This window comes from Phalaenopsis equestris, unplaced genomic scaffold (assembly GCF_001263595.1).
Source record: "Phalaenopsis equestris unplaced genomic scaffold, ASM126359v1 Scaffold000002, whole genome shotgun sequence".
Classification (NCBI taxonomy): domain Eukaryota; kingdom Viridiplantae; phylum Streptophyta; class Magnoliopsida; order Asparagales; family Orchidaceae; genus Phalaenopsis; species Phalaenopsis equestris.
The window spans coordinates 5,425,470-5,446,113 of NW_018164444.1; the positions used below are offsets into that span (position 1 = coordinate 5,425,470).

Here is a 20,644-nt window from a genome sequence, read left to right on the forward strand (position 1 = left end):
ACGGTTTCGCAGACCAAACGGATGTCATATCTTTCTTAGTTTATTTGATCGAGCCTCACCCTCAAGTCTTGTGTTTATCCCTCGGGGTAGATACAGGATTTGAGGTTGATTGCTCTTTCATTTAAACTACGGAAAATATGAGGTCAGTTTGATTTCATATTTTTCTAAAATTATATATATATATATGTAAATTAAAAAGTCCTTCCGAAGCGGGCGACGGGATTTCGATTCCGGCGACCGACAGCTTCTTACGGGCGATCTTTCCCTCCCCCCTCTTTTTTAAGCGCCGACACACGCCTCTTATCTTTTTAGGATTGGGTAGGGGATATGCTATTTTTGTTAGTAAGTTTTCAATAAATTTTGATTACGCGTATTTTCCAATTGTTTAGAATGGCTCCACGCCGCTCTTGGAATAGTCCAGAGAGCTACTTTAGATAATGTGTTGGTTCTTAGGGGTCTCCACTCCCCTAACTGCTGTCGTGCCTATCCTGCTCAACCTACCGAGACCACTGGAGCACCGATTCTCAACATGACAACTCTCATGGAGGTGGTGACCCAAAATATTACTCAAGTTCCACAAGCCAGTTTTGCAGCTCAAATTACACAAGCAGTCCAAGCTATTTAGCAAACGACGCAACCGACACTACAAGTCACTCAACTAGTACCACCTATGGCTACCATGGAGGTACAACCTAATCAATCCTTGGCAATGACCAATGAGAGTGCCGTGGATCGAGTGATGAACCGATCTTTGAAGACACATCCTTTTACCTTCAATGGTATGATGGACCCAATTGAGTCAGATGCGTGGCTTCACGACATTGAGAAGAGGCTTCGAGGAATAAAGTGTCCTGAAAAATGCAAGGACAACATTGCAACGTTCCAGTTGCACAAAAGAACTGATGATTGGTGGGAGATTCCTCGCCGAAACACGTTTGGACCAGACATGATAGTTTCCCGCTCATATTCTGAGGGATTGTTCCTAGAGCAATATTTTTCTATAGCAGACCGGGCCAAGCTCATTAATAACTTAAGGAAGTTAGTGCAAGGAATAAAGACCGTTCGATAGTACGATCAGAATTTGTCAGGATTGTTCTTTTCTTTCCTTCAATCAGTCAACATGAATATCATAATATCTACCACCTAGTTGCTGGCTAGAGAGAGGACATTTGAATATGTTTATCGACACTCAAGTGTACTACCTATAGAGAGTTGATGGATCGTGCTATACTTGCTCAGATAGATCTGAATTCGTGTGAAGAAACCGCAGTCTCAAAATGAAAAGACACCTAAGCTCCAATGCGGGAAGGACCACAAAAGAAGCACTTGAAAGATAAACTAAAGAACAATTCTGGTTGTCCTCATTGTGGGAAGAGACACCCTGGATCTTGTAACCTAACCATTGACAAGTGTTTTAACTGCTAGAGCATCGATAAAAAAATCAAGGATTGCCCTTTGCCAGCCCAAACTAAGCCGTAAGACCAACTTCAAGTAACATAAGAATGGGTGACAAATCTAACAAATGTCGCCACTAGAAAAAATGTGATAACAAATAGACAGGTCAATACTACTTGTAACCCGAATAGCAGTTGCAACAAGCTATGTTGCCTCAACCATATCAGAAACATTCTCTTAGATTACTGTACCAACAACACCCTCTTGACGTATTAACGCTCTTCAATGGTGCAGTATCAACCTCAACGATCTCAGGCTCCAGAGCAACCCAGGAAGGCAAATCGATCTCAAGCATTTTTTATGACTCAATAAGAAGCCCATGATGCTCCTGATGCGGTGGTAGATATTATCTCTATTTTAAAGCAATTGATAAGGAAATTTTTTAACTTTGGGGTGTTACATTCATTCATATAAATCTGTATTTACTACATTAATTTATTCATCATAGTCACATATTACGTTAACTACGTCATTTGATTCATTCTTTTCTGTCACTCAATGGCTGTATGATTGTGAGAGTATTATTAACAAAACACATTCTTTCTACACATAATTTTTTCATTAGTTGGTTGATGTAATGTTGGGTATGAATTTGACGATTAAATTTTTTTAAAGAGGGTAGTATGCAATCACATAAAAATCTTCTATTTCTCCTGCTATCATGCTATTTATTTCCTTTCCTTCTTGGTCGTTGCCTTCTCGAATTGCAACTTTTCTTATCTTCCTCGTCCCTTTGCCACCTCTCCGTTCTATATAAGAACGAGCCAGGGCATCACAACACTGTCGATTCCCTAGCTCTCCCTCGCCTCCTCCTATAGTTGCCAATGCCCCTCCGATTCCCTCCTCCCTTCCTTTGATTTCACCCTAAACCACCAACCTTGTGAACGAACCCGTGCGGTACAATCGCGTCTCGCCGAGAAGACAATGAAGAGATCGTGGCACCTTACTCCTTCCATGAACTCCTACCCGAAACTGTCGAGGAAGGTAACCATCGTCTGTCTCCTCTTTCTCCCAGCCACACTTCAGCTTATCTTAATCCCGTAAATCCATCTTCTAATGGGTTTCTATCCCGGGATTTAAGGAAAATAGAGGAAAAATAGGATCGAAGGACCTATAAGATTTAATGAAGTTTTTATTTTTGTTATTAATTGGGATAAATGTTATGCATGTAAATCCCCCAAATTTTATTAGAAATAAAAATTTTTCCTTCCTATCAAAACTAAAACAAAAATAAGATATTATTTTGATTATGTTTGCTAGGTTAATGCTCTTAGCTTCTTGCTTTTAAAAATATAATAATAATAATAATAATAATAATAATAATAATAATAATAATAATAATAATCATGAACTTCTATTTGGTTATACCTAATTTAATTGTAAAACTTAACTATATATTTATTTTATCTTATTTACTATTTGGTATATGATCGATAGTCAAACCGTTGAATTCATAGATGTTTCATGTTTGCCTCCTTGAGGTAAGTAATTGATCTTTATTATGAGATAAACATATCCTTCCTAGTTAGGGGCATTATCATTACTAATTGTATTAGGTTTCCAGCTAATTGTAGGGTTGTGATTCATACCTTTTAAATTTCGTTCATATATTTGTAGTAGTTCTATTTTGGTGGATAATGACCTTAATGTGTAGTTAAACTTGTTTCATGATTGCTCAGTCTCGTATTTAATTATTCACATTTTTTTATTTCAATATTTATTTTTTTGTATATTTTTGATGCGGTAAATCTCATAATTTCAGTTTTATAATTGTTTATAAATATTGATGGATTTTTTGTAGTTATATTTATGTGTTTTGATTGTGAATCATGAAATATAACTTATATTATAATATTATTATGCCAATATTAAAGCCATTTCTTATGCCTAGTTGGACTGATAGATCCTCAAAAAAATCAGTGGATTTTCATGGGATTCATTTATACCTTTTTTTGTTTAAGGGTATTGTAACAAACCGACTACATATAAATCTAATGATATATTATATTGAGATTGTATATTTTCAGGTAGCATTAAATGATTGATGATTTATGTTTGTGCAGAAACACTTGATATTGTATCATGTAAACATCTACATAAAAGTGCATGTGTTCATGTCAATTATAATCATGATCATCAATATGTATTAGTTTTTGCAAATTTTGTTATACATAGTAAATCGTCTTTATTTATTATTCATACTGCACGTCTTATTTTCTCTGCCGTTTATGTTTTAATTAATAATTGTTATTTACTTAGTTTTATTTAAAAATCATCCGTTGATATTCTTATATAACAAGTTTCACCCGCACTTATCGGACCGCCTCCCCCTGAGCAAATTTTCTAGCCTTAGATTTACTTTTGATATCTTTCAGTTTTATATTAGTTATTGTATTTTTTTGTTGGTTTGGGTAGTTTCTTTATTTTCATTTTATTTTCTTTCAGTTGCATCAATTGACTCTTATTTATAAAAGAAAATTAAATATTTTATTTCTTTCTATTATTACTTGCATACCCCTTTTCTTTTGAGTATATAAAATAGGTTTGGTTTTTTGTTTCGATTTTCGGACCCTGAATGCAACGCTTTATATGTGGGCTCTTCACTCGGTTTACTCTTATGCTGAATTCTGAATAACGTCTTTCCTATTGAACGTATTCAGTTCCTCGTCCCTATTTTCCCTTGGACTAACCAAATCACGGTCGAGGGTAATCTCCCTTGGATTCCATCATTAGTATCTGCGAGCCTTCGTTGAAGCCGATGAATTTCCCGTTGTATCTTATCCCATGTAGGTTCTGACATGTATAATGTATCTTCTTGGTGGCATGATTAGGGTTTGGGATTGAAAGGGAAGGTTGATGATATGAAAGAAAAAAAAAATATTTGTAGAGGGGGTAAGGTGGATGCTAGGAAACTCTCTGACAGGACTAGGGTTAACCCGTCTCTGATATCAAATGATACCGGACTTAGACAGGATTCTATAGGAAAACAAAATTTTATTATTCAACAACAAGAAGATGGAAGTTGCGGTGGGCTGAGGTGAGAAGATGGAAGTTGCGGTGGGCTGAGGTGAGAAGGTGGAAGTTGCGGTGGTGGTTGGAGGTATTAGAGGGCGGCAACATAGGGAGGAGACGGGTTAGGGTGAGCAAGGAAGGTATGTGGCTCGCTGGGGTGTCGGGAGGATGGCGGTGAGATAGTAGGCTTACTACAGTAAAGCTTGTGGTGGCAGAAGAGGAATGGCTGGGGATTCGATGGTTGGATGGGTCGAGAGGGGTGTTGAATGATGACCAACGAGCAGGGGGAGGGGAATACAATGAGGGGTCGGGGAGATAACTATCACTTCAGAGCAGGAAACAGCTGGAGCACCACCTGTTCTCGGATACATTCCTAGCAAGGGAGACGTTTGAAGACGAAAATCAGAAATCAACAAAAAACTAAACCCTTAGGCCTTTGCTATTTTATTTTATTTTATTTTTTGTTTGTTTTATCCAACTTTTTGATTTTTCCATCCAATACAAGAATGAGATAATATTTTTCTTGCTGATCATGTTTTTTTGTGCTAAAATTAACCAGTATGTATAATTTACCATGGCACCATTCATTTGAATTAAATGACATGTTATCTTCATCGTTACTGTATCAACACTTTTATCATGTAAGTACCCCTGATTTTGTGGATTTTGGCATAGCTCTCATTTTTGACTGACAGCAAACATTAGTTAAACCTAGAACATTTATGTAAAATTGATGATACACCGTCTCCATCATGCCTACATGCTTCGAACTTTTGACACTTCCATAAGATACTCCCAATGATAGAAAAAAATGATATTAAAACCATTGGTGATGACCCTAAAAAAGCAACATGCAACTAATGCATTTACGCTGGCAATCTATTCTCGTTTAAGCACATTCGAAGTTTGGATTCAAGATCCTTTTACATGGTTAAATGGTTTATAAACTTTTTAATGTTTCAAACATTTCAAAAACTTATAATTATGTTCGATGTGCTTGTATCCATTTTTATTCTGTAACCTAGAGATTTTGCTGCTTCATAATATGGAATCAGCTTATGTAACGAGTTTAAGCAGGTACCTTCTTTAGCGTTCTAGGCTGTTGACAGGATAGCGCTTCTTGGCTAATGCTAATGAGTATAAGCTGATACTTTCATGAATTATGTTACGTACAGTTCCAGCAGTTGATACTTGACAGGTGTCTCAGCCTATGTGATCACGTGTGGATGGTATCTCTTTTCATCGTATGTTCTTTTTTTGTTGGGGCTTGGGTCACAGTTTTGCATTTTTTGCACACTTGGAAAACATTTGCTTTTTGACTCGCAAATTATTGTGCTTGTGATGCCTGCTCTACTACGCTGTTTGTCATGTTATGTTAGTCGTGGTGTAGATGAGTTATGTTTGAGTGAGCTGGCCGCTCGTTGAAATTGAAGTTTTCAATGTTTACTGTAGTTAAATTTGACTCGAGGTTGATTTTTGTTTGTTTTTGACCTCACTCAAGTCATGACTATAAGTTTTAAAAAAATTCATAGTATATATAGAGAAGTGCACTTTTAATGTATGATAAAAAGTAATTCCTTATGAGGCTTATAATAATTACATGAAAATTAAAAATAATTGAAAAGAGAGTAGATAACAAAGCGTAAATTAAAACTTCGGATCATTTATATAATAAGTTTGATAATAAGGAAGTTGAATATAATATATATATAAAAGGATTAAACTATGATATAAAAGATATAGCGGCTTTAATCATGCCCAATTCATTATTAGCAAAGATAATATGATCTTAAATGAAGATTAAGTTATCAAAGAAAAATGAAAACACTATTTTGAAAGACTATTAAATATGAGTTTTAAGAAAGAACTTTTTTGAATGAGCATAATGATTATAATAATGAGTTATATTTATATATGATAAAACAAGTGATATGGAGCCAGCTCAAAGAAGATAGCATAATGGTAAAGCCCCAAACTTAAATGAGATGCCTATTGAGATATGCAATTGTATAGAAGATTTTATTTGGTTTAATCATCAAATCTATTCATTCGAATTATAAAGATAAAGAGGATGACAAATTTAATATTAAATAATAAAGATATTTAAAAAAAGTGTTTATTATAAAGAAATCAGTATTCTCAGTTATATAATAAGCTATAAGAGAGATTGATGAAACATTGACTAATAAAAGTTATGCCGATTTTAGAGAATTAATTTGGATTATGCTGGCAGTTTTTTTAGGCTAGCTTGGCAATTCATGGGATTACAAGAGGCCAAACCCTACTTGCCATGATGGAAATCCATGGGAATTTAGCAGAAAGTCCTCTTGGGATTCAAGTTGAATAAATACTGCAACTTGTAGAATACTTTTTTTTGTTTGCGTATGTACTTGTATATAAACTTGATTAATTCTTGTATATTTTGCCTAATGAATTTTGTCAAGTAATCACTATCTAGTTAGCTGTTTCCATGCATAGAAATTACCTAGATTAGCATAGAATCTTGTTGTATAAACAGGGTCCTCAATTAAATACACAAAATTCAATTCAATTGTTCTCTCTTTATGTCATTTGAGATCAAGGAAAAAAATTCCTGTGCCTATCACCTGTAGTAGTTATCCTCTCCCCCAGCTTTTCAACAAGAAGGTCGGTTTCACATTTCTCGTCAGCAGCCTTCCTTGTTCTGGCCTTACAGCAGTAAGAAGAACCACATTCGGGAAGAAGACCACTTCTAGAGTAGCTGACTTTGTTGCAGCCAAAGTTTAATAAGCTGTTAGCATTGCTAATCGCAAGGTATCAACTAATAGGAAAAAAATATGCCAAGCACATGTGGTTTTGACATACAATCAACATTAACAGAATTTTTTTCTTTTCAAGAAGAATGCATCTATATCACAAGCCATGGACCAACTGAATGGTTCCTACCAAACTCTAGTGTTTGAGTATTGATATCGTCAATCTTTGTTTAAACTGAATGAAAGAAATTTTTTTGTTTGGTTCCAGATTTTGAAAATATTTCTCAAAGAATAAAGAAAGCTGGGCAACCTTATTATTCAGGTACAAAGTGAGATATGATATTTGCCCCATGAGATGGTAGAAGAATGCTCATTTATGGCATGGTTAAGGAGACTAATGAAACCATATTTTAGTGAAACCAACATGTTTTTAATCATAAACAAAGATATTTTCGGCCGGATGATGCAAACATATTCGAAAGTTTACGATGTCGTCTTAGTCTATAAAATTAAGAAAATTAACACCACCAAGCAAATACTCTATCATTTATTGAATATAAAAACAACAAGCTTTTATCCCACCTAGTGGGGTCAGCTACATGAATCATTTTTCTCCGTCGTGTTCTATTGAGTGTCATATTTTTATTTAATTCTAATAAACTAAGAGCATTTTTTATTCATCATGCTCAGGTCTATTCTAAAACATCTACTCTCCTAACCGGGTCTTTAGATGGTCGATGTTTATTGTGACCAAACCATCTAAGGTTATTCTCTCTAGTTTTGTTTGCCATTGGATCTTAACGGATATATTTGTTTCACATTTTGTTTCCAAGTGTAAAGCCACTCATCCTTCTTAGCATTCTAATCTCAACAACACTTAACTTAATTTTATGCATCTCTTTTACAGGCCAACATTCTGTGCTATAAAACATTGCTGGTGTCGTCCTCATATTGTAAAATTTTCCCTTTAAGTCTAAGCGATATTTTTCTGCCAAATCCTTTTTTACCTTCTAGGAGCTCTAGACTATATCAATGTCATTTTAATATTAAAAAAATTATCAGTCTCAACTTCAATTCTTAAGGGGGGATCAAACCAATCAGGTGAAACTTAAGATTCTATCCTATAGTCAAGACATCCTGATTGAGAGTATGTGTAACTTAATTATCTTGAACTTAATTTTTAAAATAAAGAGTTTATAATTTTAGAATTATCATAGTGACACTGTCTAGGGTTCCTAAACGGTGTTTAGGAAATGGGTCTTGTAGGGAGCTAGTTGTAGAATAGTCAGGGAATGAGAATGTGGGAGGTTGATGATAATATATGATTGGGATAAAAGATGTTTGGCTATCATCCAAATTGAAAATAGCGGAGAGATTCATGAAACGATGACTTCAATAAGGTAAGGTTGCCAAGGGAGATACACCAACTCCACCTTCGTCTCACTCAACCACACACTGCATGATATATCCTTATGCTTGTTTTCTTGGGTCTACCATAGCTTGCACGAAACCTGTTGCTCTTGCACAGGGATGTCACCATCTTTGCCATCTTCTTCACCTCGTCTCTTTAGACTCTCCTGTTTGATTCTCTACAGGGGTGTCACAATGTGATTGGATAGACTGTGAAAATTCAAAATTTAATTTCAAATACTATCGTTAAGTAATTATAGAATCATCCAAATATTTCAAATCCATTAACGATAAAATAAATCTAAAAGTAGAATAGTTTTGATTATAATTATCTTCCTCTAACTTGTTTGTACCTTCTATAAATTTTTTCCCTTTTGTTGCTCATTTCCCATCTAATGATCCAATTAGGACAGTAGATGTTTTAGATTCAACTTATGTTAAGAAAGGTAGAGGTAGACCTAGGAAAACTTGGGTTTATTGTTTAAAAAAGGATCTTAATTTATTAGAACTAAATGAAAATATGACACTAAATAGTATGCAATGGAGAAAAATGATTCATGTAGCCGACCCTGCGTAGTTGGATTAAGGCTTTGTTGTTGTTGTTGTTATTGTTACTCATTTCTTAGTAAATAATTAAAAACCTAAAAATGATAGTTTATCATGGTCAGATATAAGCAAACTCAATAAATACTCATTCCTAAAATTACAATAACATAAAGGAATTAAATATGCAATACACATGTAAGATAAGCTTCAGAAAATCAAGATCAAATTGTTTAAATTTTGAATTAGAAATGAGTAATAGAAAAAAAAAATGTATATCAAAGACGTGACCATCATAGAGCAAGGTAAACTCCTTTTTTAATTGTTTATTTTAAATTAGTTCAAATTACACTCATTAGTGGCTCTTTCAATTCATTGTATATTAATTTTTTATTTGTGTTAGTAATTGAAACTATTTTCATCGTCCGAACGTCTGTTCCTGTTTTGGAAATTCCTTGCCTCCTAGCAGTAAGTGACAACCATGCGACATTTCCTTGCTTGTTAGTTGGCAAAATAACCTGATTGTGTTTTGTAGAGATGGTTTAGAAATATTTCTAGCTCTAAAATATAATGGTTATGACCTTGAACCCGATGGAAAAGACCGAAGAATAGAACCAACTATATGCTTTCATTCCTGGCGTAGATCTTGCTCTAAATTCTAAAAGATTTTAATGATATTTCATCTGCCTACCTTTCTGTGCAAGGAACAAGATGGACCCAATGTAACTTTATCACTAACAAATATTTTTTTGCATCTATACGACCATATGGTATATCATGATTAAATAATTTATGTGAATTAATATCCACAACACAAATTATTGAAATTTATAAAATAAAATTACAGACTTAATCCAATATGTATGTTGTTGAATACTGTTTTGTCCGCAGCTCACATTTGAACCTTACTGATTCAAAGGAAAAGTGGCGGGAAGAAAAGAGAGATGTAATAAAAAAAAACGTATCTACTAGAAAAGGCTTAAGGAACTATAATGGTGGATTGGACGTCTAGAAGAGTTGAACCTTTGCTCTCTTTAGGATCTCTTATTTATAAGTTGGGATTTGGGTTCTGGGCCGTTACAAAATGGGTTTGCAGAAAAAGCAATACATATTGGATAAGGGCAGAAATTTAAAATGCTTATGGCCTCAACACAAACTCAGACCTCAAATTTTAATTTGTCGGGCAATGTGCAAGTACAAATGATGCTATCTTTGAGCCTTGCTGGATGTTTCTTTTTTATGAGCATGAGAATTTGTTTTTCTGCTAGGCAACGTCTTGAACCCCTCAAGGAGGGTTATCCTGCTTCCCGGCTGGCGAGCCCTCTTTGCGCTTGCCCAATGAACTCCTGTCCTGAACAAGATGACAAATTTGCTGGTGAGCGAGTACTAAGTCCAGCCTAACAAGCCTGTCTTTTTGCTGCCCTTTTGTGTGGGTTTGCCTCTTATGATATGTTTTTAGTTCATTACAGATTCGATTTTTATTCAAACTAAACTATTAGAATTCGAGCGAGCGTGTAGGAGGTTGAGTTAAGGACCATAAGCTGGTGAGGCTTGAATTATGTTAGTGGTTTTTTCCTATTGAAATGTTTTCCTTTCATGATTGTTGAGATTAATATTTTTCTCCATTGCAGGAACTTATAGTTTAGGGTGAAATTTAACTGTTTTTGCAATATTTCAATTATTTTTATTGTATTATTGCTTATGACATCCTCTCTTCATAGTTACCATTATTCATAGAAATGTGAGACAACATTATGTTCTTTTTTATTTGTTCCTTTGTTTGTTGTTGCAATTGTGCACTTTTAATATGAAGTTTTTGTTAAAATTTTTACTTTTCAATTAATGATTATTAAATTTCCATGCTAATGCACTAAAATCTGCTATCATTTAGGTTGACATGCGCAGAGCAAATAATTGTGAAATCATGCTGACAAAAATTAAGATGCCACTCCCTAAGATGATAGTAAGTTTCTTCATTATTCAGCCGACTAAGTTTACTGCATGTTTTTTTCTGTATACACTTTTGGTTCTCATTAAGTCAACCCCGAAGAGTTGGGAGATAAGGCTAACGGTATTGGTGTTGACTCTTTTGGTGGTCATTTGGTATATAGTGTTGCACGCTCCTTTGCAATTTTACTCGATACTCCTTCATGTCATTTTTCAAGTAGTGAATAGCTCTCATGGATCCTTTCGTATATGTGCTGCTTTTTGCCAATTTATTTATTTATTTATTTATGTTGATAAATGCTTCAAATGGATTGAGGAGCTTGTACTTTTTTGGAGAGTTGTAATTAAACACTGCTTTGTTCTCGACATTTGTAATTGTTTCATGTTCTAGGGCTTAAAAACTGTAGTTGCAGTGATTTGTTATTCGGTATGTAAAAAATAACCTTTGCTCACAGAGAGATCGACAAGTTTCACTGCAAATTTGTTGCCCATGGCTGTGATGCCTTGGAGGAGGTACACCTGCATTATAACTTTTATTTGTTGCACATGCTATACAAATCAAAGTTATAACATGCGTGGTTTGTGAAATACAAGTATTTGAAAAGCATTACAAAATGATCTTAAGATCATCATGGATATTAAAAATGTGTGGTTTTTTTTTAGCTTCAATACTTGACCAATAAATGTTGAATAACATTAATTTTTTTTTCATTTTCAGGTTTTCATTGTTATGCTTGATATTAGCATTTTAGAAATAGATTTTCTTTCTGTCATATTCATGATTTTGAAGAACAATTTTGGTTTGCTTACAACAAGAAACGTGGAATGAAATTCAAACATATATATCATTATGCACACTAACTAATATATATACATTATGCATTGACTTATATAGAAATCCAAAAAAAAAAAATAATAAACTAAACTGTTCTATTACTAGAATAGATTCTCATATCAAAGGATTTATTCTATTTTTAAACTGGATCACCATAGCAACCAAATTATTATATTTCTAAGGGGCTATTTGGTTTGTTGAAAAAATAATGCAGTGTAAAATAAATGCAATGTAGGAGTAATGTATTGTATTTAAAATGCTTTGGAGTTCTTGGTTATGTGTAAAATAAACAACTTTATTTTTTATTGTTTAGTTTGAAATAAAATAAAAATAATGTTTTAGTCGGTGGTGGCCGATGGCGGACGACGTTGATGGTCAGAAGCAGGCTATGGAGGTGGCCAACGGTGACGACAACGGAGGGCGGCGACTGTGGCGGGCGGTCGCAGTGGCCCAAGACAAGCGGGCAGTGGTGATGGCCAATGACTGGTTTGCAATGGCCTCGATGGTAGTGGGCGGCGAACGACGGTGGCGGGTGTCTCGCAGCGGCTGCTGACGGGCAATGCTGGTTGTTTATGGCTCGTTTTGGCTGCTCGACGACGAGCAATAACACTTTATATAGTGGTATGAATTTCAAAAAGTAATTATATTTGTCTTTTAGGTTTCCCCATCTAATTCTACGATGATGAATCCTAGTATTCTAAAACTAATAATCGATCTTGGGTGCTTAAATTCTCACTTGGAATGACCTTACAATCTTTACAATCTCGACGATCTCTTCTTGTCATAAGAAAATAATTAATTTGTATTTTATAAGATCAATTCTTATAAATATAATATACTCATCTCTTTTCTTGAATAAAGTATTAGTAATAACAAAATCATAAGCTAAAGCAAAATCTAAAATGACTCTACCTTTTTTATTAGTTACTCCAAAACCGTAGCCACCATTAATATTTCTGAAATCTTCTATTACTCTATCGATATGTCCATTTAAATCTTCTCCAATAAAAACTTTTTCTTCAAGAGGTATCATTTGCATTAAGTCTTCTAAGTCATTCCAAAATTTATCTTTAGACCCTATATCTAAACCTACTAAAGGAGTATATGCACTTATAATATTAAAAATATTAGTATCAATAATAATCTTAAGGGCTATAAGTCTATCTCTAACTCTATTAATTTTTACAACATTATCTTTCAAACTCTTATCTATAATTACACCTACACCATTTCTAGTACGACTCTTATCAGAATACCAAAGTTTAAAACTTAAGTTATCAATCTCCTTAACCTTTTCTCCAACCCATTTAGTTTCTTGAATACATGAGTATTTATCTTTGTATAAATCATAATATTAACTAATTCCATTAATTTACCATTGAGAGTACCTATATTTCAAGATCATATCATAATATTAGTTTCATTTATTTCATGGACTAACTTCTTTATCCGCATCCTTTCATAATGTGGGAACTCTTGCTTATTTAACTCCACACCCGGGCGCCGGTGTAGCGGCCCTTGCACACTTTTCACCATGTAGCGTTAACACAAAATCTTTGTGACATTTAAATATAAAACTATTGCATAACATAAAAATTGTGAAAATTTAACGATATATCGGTGTGTTTGGAAAGACATTCATCGATCACTTCCTGCGTTTCAAGAGGTATCAGTTTTGGTAGGAAAATCTATGACTGTCGCCGTGGGATGGAAAGGCTACAAAACCATAATACTTATGAAATATATGATGTCAAATTAGAAGATGCGGGACACAATAGAAAGAGTTATTTTTTAATACCTGCATTTCAAGATGTGGCTCATAGTCGTCTGCATGGACACTTTCTCTCTAGATGCCTTGCTGTTCTCTTGCAAAAGTTGACAATGTAAGCACAAGAGACTGAACAACATCCTTTATTGTTTGTTCCACTTTATCAGAATCTTCGTGTAATATGTCAAAATCTTCTGTTATTGGTTTTTCTTGCCCAACGGGTAAAGTATGTACAATTGATGCTATTATTGATTGTTCTCGAATGACTGAATTATCTGCATCTTATGTTATTCTTTGTTGGCTCTTTTGGGCTTGACTATCTAGAGCAACTTATATAATTATTTCCTCAATAGTTCTATTATTGGTTTTTCTCCATTGAGTGAAGTATCTGCGTCTTCTGTTGTTGTTTGTTGGCCCTTTTCGACATAACAACTTTTAGTATTGTTTCCTCTGAATCTTCTGTATGCGCTAGCAAATCCTCAGCTTTTACGGCTGGAGTATCTAAAACATCTTTTGTAGGATGTTGTTCAAGAACATCCTTTATTATTTTTCTTCTCTTTAACTCGAATGTAGTATAAAAGGAACTCAATTTTTTCTTCCTTCTAGCTGCCAAGAGAGGATTGGTGTATTCATTTTTCTTTTAACTCATTGTCTTTATTAATTTTTGTTTTTTTCTAGTTTCTTAACCTCAGTCTTGAGTTCTGACAATGTCTTATAAATCAGAGGCTCGTGCATTTATTTTATTTATTTATGCTGGAAATTTTATAAACAATTTTTCTTGAGTTCTAAGTAACTGAATTATTACTTCAAGGTCTTTATTGACTCTGGTATAAGTTGGCTCTTGTGTGATATCGCTTGAAATGAGTGGTCCCACACCATATGATTGAATGTGGTGTGGCGTGAGTTTCATGGTGTGAGAATAACCTAACTGGACTGGGTAATCCTTCGTCTAGATTGACGAGCAAAGATTGCTCATCTTCTCTCATATCCAAAAAATAATTGTGTACCTACAATGAAATTCAGAATTACAAAACATTCATAATTATAGCTCCAATAACAAAAAAAAAAACATTAGAACACCTAAATAATACACAAAAACACAACACTAACATTAGAATAACACTGGCTCTAATCACTCAAATCAAACCTAGCACCTAAATAAACCTAGTAGCACATAAACAACACGAGGATAACATAAAAATAAAACGAAGATAACATCAGAATAACACCCCAATAAAACAGAAACATTACAACTGAAATAACTCCTAAATAACTCCTAAATAACACCAGTAAATCACTAGAATAACACCTAAATAATACGATCATACCAGAATAAAACCTACATTATAATACCAAAATAACAACTCGACGAAACACCTCAATAAAACAGAAAAAAATATCCTAAAAAACCTAGAATAACACATAAATAACATTTCAACAAAACCTACAATAAAAATCTCTTGGAAACACCGCAATAATACTATAATAACAGAAAAATAACACAACAAAAACACCACAAAAATACCAAAATAATATCATAATAACACTTACATAACAATACAATAACACCATTATACAATAGGGATATTACCTAATAACACAAATACAACACAACTCTAATAACACAAATACAATAGAAGTTTAACAACTCTAATTTTTCAAAAATGAAAAAGCTATCTAATAAGATAAATGACTTACCTTTACAGATTGAGTCTCTGTAAGGTTAGATGAATCTGTGATGAGTTCCAGCTCACATTTGTGGGCCTTCTCAGCATGTGAGGTCTGGCCTCAGGTGCGGCAGGAGTGACCAAAGATGTACGCTCATAAATTCAGAGTCGTGTAAAAGAGTTGTCATAATATGCCTTGGGAAAAGTAGTTCGGAGAAAAAAAATCTATTGATATATCCTAATGACTGGTTCCACCTTATTTTAATGGCTACGACATTAATTTGATCAATGAGGAAAACACATACTGCAGCAAACCAATTAAAGGAGGAGAAAGATTGTACATTTTCACTGATGGTGTAAAGACTTTTGGGCACACTAAAATTATTAGAAGGAAAAAATAAATTTGGTAAAAGAAACTTTAAAAACAATTTATCAAAGGGTGTAGAACACTCCCCTGTTGAATCCTTCACCATGTCATTCTTTATTTCTCTAGTATCCACATCACAAGAGAGAACTTTATTCGAATTTACTACTCTGTTGGGCATGTCTATCAATAGGACAACTTGATCAGAATCTAATCTGAATATCATTCGTTCATAATCCCAACATTTCAATGTATGCAGTGTCAGGACATTGTCTTGAGGATACGGTGGGAGATCATATTGATCTACATTCATTATTTTCAAGTTATTTCTAGCCTCCTCAATTATGGTAAGCCTGACCTTATCAAGAGCATCTTTTACTATGAATGGACGACCTCTACAAATGAAAGACCTTGAGTTCATAAATCTACGAAAAAAAGATAATCCAAAAAAAAAAGTCATTTTGTTTTCAATAATTGTCTATAATAACACCACTTCGGTACATAAAAAACATGAATACAATAACAAAATATCACAATATCAATACAATAATAGAATAACGACAAAATTGATTTTTGGTGTTATTATGATATTATAATGCAAAAAAAAAAAAGATTTTGTTTTCTATAATTGTCTATAATAACACCACTCCGGTATATAAAAAACATGAATACAATAACAAAATATCACAATATCAATACAGTAACATAAGAACATCAAAATTAATTTTTGGTGTTATTATGATATTATTATGATGTTATTAAGGAGTTATTGTGGTGTTATATTGATGATATACGACTGTTATTATAGTGCTATTGAATTGTGATTATGATGTTATTTTGGTTTTATTATGATGTTATTTCGGTGCTATTTTTTGTTATTTTGGTATTATCTTGGTGTTATTGTAGTATTAGTGTGGTGTTATTTAGCTGATATTATGATGTTATTGTTATACAATGCTTTTTTCGATTACAATAGGTTTTTGAATGAAAGTACAACCACAAATAAAATTGCCTGGATGACTTCGGATGATTCTTAGGCTCTTTGGTGTCCTTTTTCTTAGGCTTTTTGGCTTCCTTATTCTTACACACTTTCTTTTCTATTTTCTTAGGCTCTTTGGTTTCCATCTTCTTAGGCTCTCTCAACTTCTTCTTTTCAGGCTCTTCGATTTTCTTCTTCTCTTACATTGTTGTGAAGAGAGAGTTTGAATATATCTCGACCGACGAACGACAGTGCGAACCTTAGCTATGTGAGTCATGCAATGAGAAACCTTAACCGATGGCGAATGACGAAGAGCCAGGCAGCTGTGTTTTCTTTTCGAAAAAATATTGCGTCCGGTGCAACAATTTTGTTTTCGATGCAATGATCCTGATGTTATGATTCTGTACGTTTAATTTTTGAGTCAACAGGCCGGGTAGCACATTATAGATAACACTTTTTTGTATTTTTATCGGTGTGCCCTAGATTTAAATGTGGCAAAATTTTATTGGCGTCCGGACGCAGCTTTACGTCCGGACCTGGACGTAATAGTTTTTCCTTCTTCTACGTAAGTTCACGCATTCTCTTTGGTCGCCAACACGCACAGTACTTCTGAAGCTCGTCTGAAACTCTCGTTCGACGCTTGAATAGCCTCCTACCCTTTCTGAAATTGAAGCCGCTTCTCTTCTTGCAAGCTAGCGAACCCACTGAGAGCAGTCTGAATGTCGTCGAATTTGCCTCCCTAGCCCTCAAGCACTTCCTTCTATGGCTTTGACACTTTTTCTCCTGATTTGTGGCTAGGATTTTATCTTTCTTCTTCTTCTTCTTCCTCACCTGAACTTCGTCTCTCATTCACGTGAACATTCACGTTGTTCACGTTCGCGATTTTTTCCCACTGGCTTGAATGAGATGCCCTATACTTAATGAACAACTTTCAGGTTGGTTCAAACCGACATTATTAGTTAGGAAATTTTTTTTAATTAAATCTTTATTATATACAGACATTACATAGTACCAACTAGGTGGGAAACATTGCTTATTGTTGGTTTTTATTTCTTGAACAGCCTTTTTCTCTTAGATTTTTTTTTCTTTTTCAATATTGGGTTCTTGGGCTTTATTTGGTTATGGATTATGCTTTTGTATTTTTTCTGTAACCGCTTTCCAAAATAGTTCACAGACACATTTTGTAATCTGCTTTTTCTGAAGAAAAATTTCTAAAACAAATCCTATTTTTGAGAAACCATTTAACAATCCCTTAGGTGACTTTTGTCTACAGGTTTCAACGTACTGATCCTTTGCTGGTTGATTAGAGCCCTGTTACTGATCTTTCTGATGGAACTTGCATTATATATACTATTTATATACATTGATTAGATTTAGGTTATGCTTTTGGTCTTAATAACAATTATGTTGTCTATAAAGATAATTAACATCTTTTTACAGTTAGCACCTCTTCAAGGAGGTTGGTATGCTCAATGGTCATGCCTGATTTTGAGTGACTCTGCTGGATCAGAGATTTAAATAGGGAAATGTTTCAAATGGAGAGACTTTTACTTTTTTAGTTATTGTTGGTAAATTTGCCTTTTTAGATTATACACTGAACTTCATCTAATATTATACCCAGGATATGCAGCAACTATTGTGCTTGATTTATATATTTGGATTGTGTAAACTTTTTTTTTTTTGGAGTTTACTGCATTTAAGCATATGATCTCATGACAAATATTGTGGCTAATGGATGGGTGCATTTGTGGGTATCATAACTTATTTGACGAACATTTCTACTTATGATCGAGCATAGTGAATGGAAAGAGGTAAATTTGTTTAATTTGCTTTATTTTTGTTCGCAGAATACAGTTTTAACCTTGGATACTACAACACTGGATTTTGATCAAGTTGAAAATCTCATCAAGTTTTGCCCAACGAAGGAAGAAATGGAAATGCTTAAGGTTAGTTTCCTTTTTTTTTTTATTACTGATTTCGAAACCAAGTTTGTTGTAAAAGATGGTTAAACCACCCACCCAATGGCAGCGCTTTCATGCATTCTTTTACGAGAAAATGACATGATACCGAAGTTAACCCAAACCATGATAGAAATATGCATGTTATTTATGAAATTCAAAATAGTTACAAACAAAGACTCTAACATTAGGAAATTAACAACACAAACTTAAAAGACATCTTAGGGCTAGGACGAAAAGGGGTGGGGTGAGATTGAGGTGGTGGACTCTGAGAGCGGTAGGTGGGTGGGTGGTCCTGGGTAGTGAAACGGAGGCTGTCTGGTGCTTGGATAACCAAGGGGAATAGGGTTGAAATGGGCTGTAAGAAGGAGGTGGAAGGTTGGAAGGCGGCAACCAGCAGGAGGGGCAGTTTTTGGTTTTGTACAGAAGGTAAGAAGGTAGGGGAAAGGTGGTTGCTAGCTTGTCGGCTCGTAAGATGTGGGATCAACGAGCAGGTCGGCAGGTTAGGTCGACAACAAGTAGTAGGCGGGAGGAGATGGGGGTTGCGGCAGTCAGATATGAAGGTTTGCGATGACCAACAAGAATATGCTAAGGAGAGCAGTGAGGGCAAGTTTCAAAGAATGGGAAAGTCAAGGATAATCAACACCTCGGAGCGAGACAACATGAGCACCTTTTGTCATCTGATAAAACCCTAAGAGGAAAAACTGGGGATGTTGACGGTTGCCCTTATAAAAAACAAAACAAAAACTAAACTTAAACAAAGAAAATAACATATTTATATTAGTGGATAACTAAGAGGGGGAAGACCCTCCCCTTGGCTGAACCTTTTCACCCTTACACAGACTGTTTAGTCCTTCCCGAGCCTCGCGTCAGTCTCTCGGAATTGGTGGAGCTTTGACTTATTCATTTAAGTTTCTGTCCGCACTTTAACAATAACAAAGTTGTTCTAATCTCCCGGGGTTGAAGGATTTAAGGGTATAGTTTAAAGCAGATCTTAGTTAATAGAAAGATTTGTATTGTATTAAGTGCACTCTATGATTCACCATTTAAAGGGTTTGAGCCATTAGAGAATTTATGAGTTTTGTTCGTAGTCTTAGTTTAATAGTGTCATTTTGCGTTGAATATCTAGTAAGTGGGTCTCAATAAAAACTTTTTTTTTTTTTTTTTGTGGTGTTGTTTAGCAGGAAAATCACACTATTAAAGGACACATGTTTTGACCTTATTGGTGTAAGATCTTTTAGAGTGATTATGGCGATATAATTGATATAATATTGGTTTTTTATGAGTTGAGTTTAGTCCTAGGTATATGTCAGGACTTAGCCTGAGAGCTTGAAATTTTTATGACGGGAACTAGCTGTTGGTGAAGAAATTTAAATTTAAGTGATTGCGTTAACTAATAATGTTCCAGTAAATCAAAAGAATTCAACTTTTAAGTAATCTATCTTGAATGAAATTATCTTTCTCTAGCTTAATTGCATCTTTGATAAAAGTTCTCTTCTTTTATTTTTATTCTAGTTTGAAACTCGAAAATGCTTGTTTAAAACATGGTGAATTGTAACTATTAAATAAAAACTTATTTCTTTAAAGTAATTAACATGCTTGCTTGTTAAGTATAATGAATTAATATATGAAAATTTGATAGTTTACTATTTAAAGATACATAGTTAAGATGGTTCTGAGTATTATACATGACAATATCTTAATTTATTTCATTTTCTATATATTAATATTGGTGTAGGAGTAATGTTTAAAATGTACCATTTAAGATACTTCTAATTTACTTGTATGGGTATGTGAACGTCCCCTTTTAATATCACAAGTGGGTGAACTCCATTATTCAACATGCTTATATATTCATTCTATATAGTTATTTCATTCACATATTCATATCATCTAATATTTTTATAATATATATATATATATATATATATATATATATATGTGTGTGTGTGTGTGTGTGTGTGTGTGTGT

The 20,644-nt window shown here is 34.1% G+C and overlaps 1 protein-coding gene across 5 annotated transcripts in view; it reads left to right on the forward strand.

Annotated features, from left to right (window-relative positions):
* LOC110018044 (formin-like protein 3) overlaps positions 1-20,644 on the forward strand; it is a 114,808-nt gene that overhangs the window by 23,793 nt on the left and 70,371 nt on the right. For all 5 annotated transcript variants that reach the window (XM_020715266.1, XM_020715265.1, XM_020715267.1 and 2 more), the window contains exons 8-9: positions 11,047-11,118; positions 18,563-18,661. In XM_020715266.1, the coding sequence (XP_020570925.1) occupies positions 11,047-11,118; positions 18,563-18,661 (171 nt within the window). The remainder of the gene's footprint in view (positions 1-11,046; positions 11,119-18,562; positions 18,662-20,644) is intronic.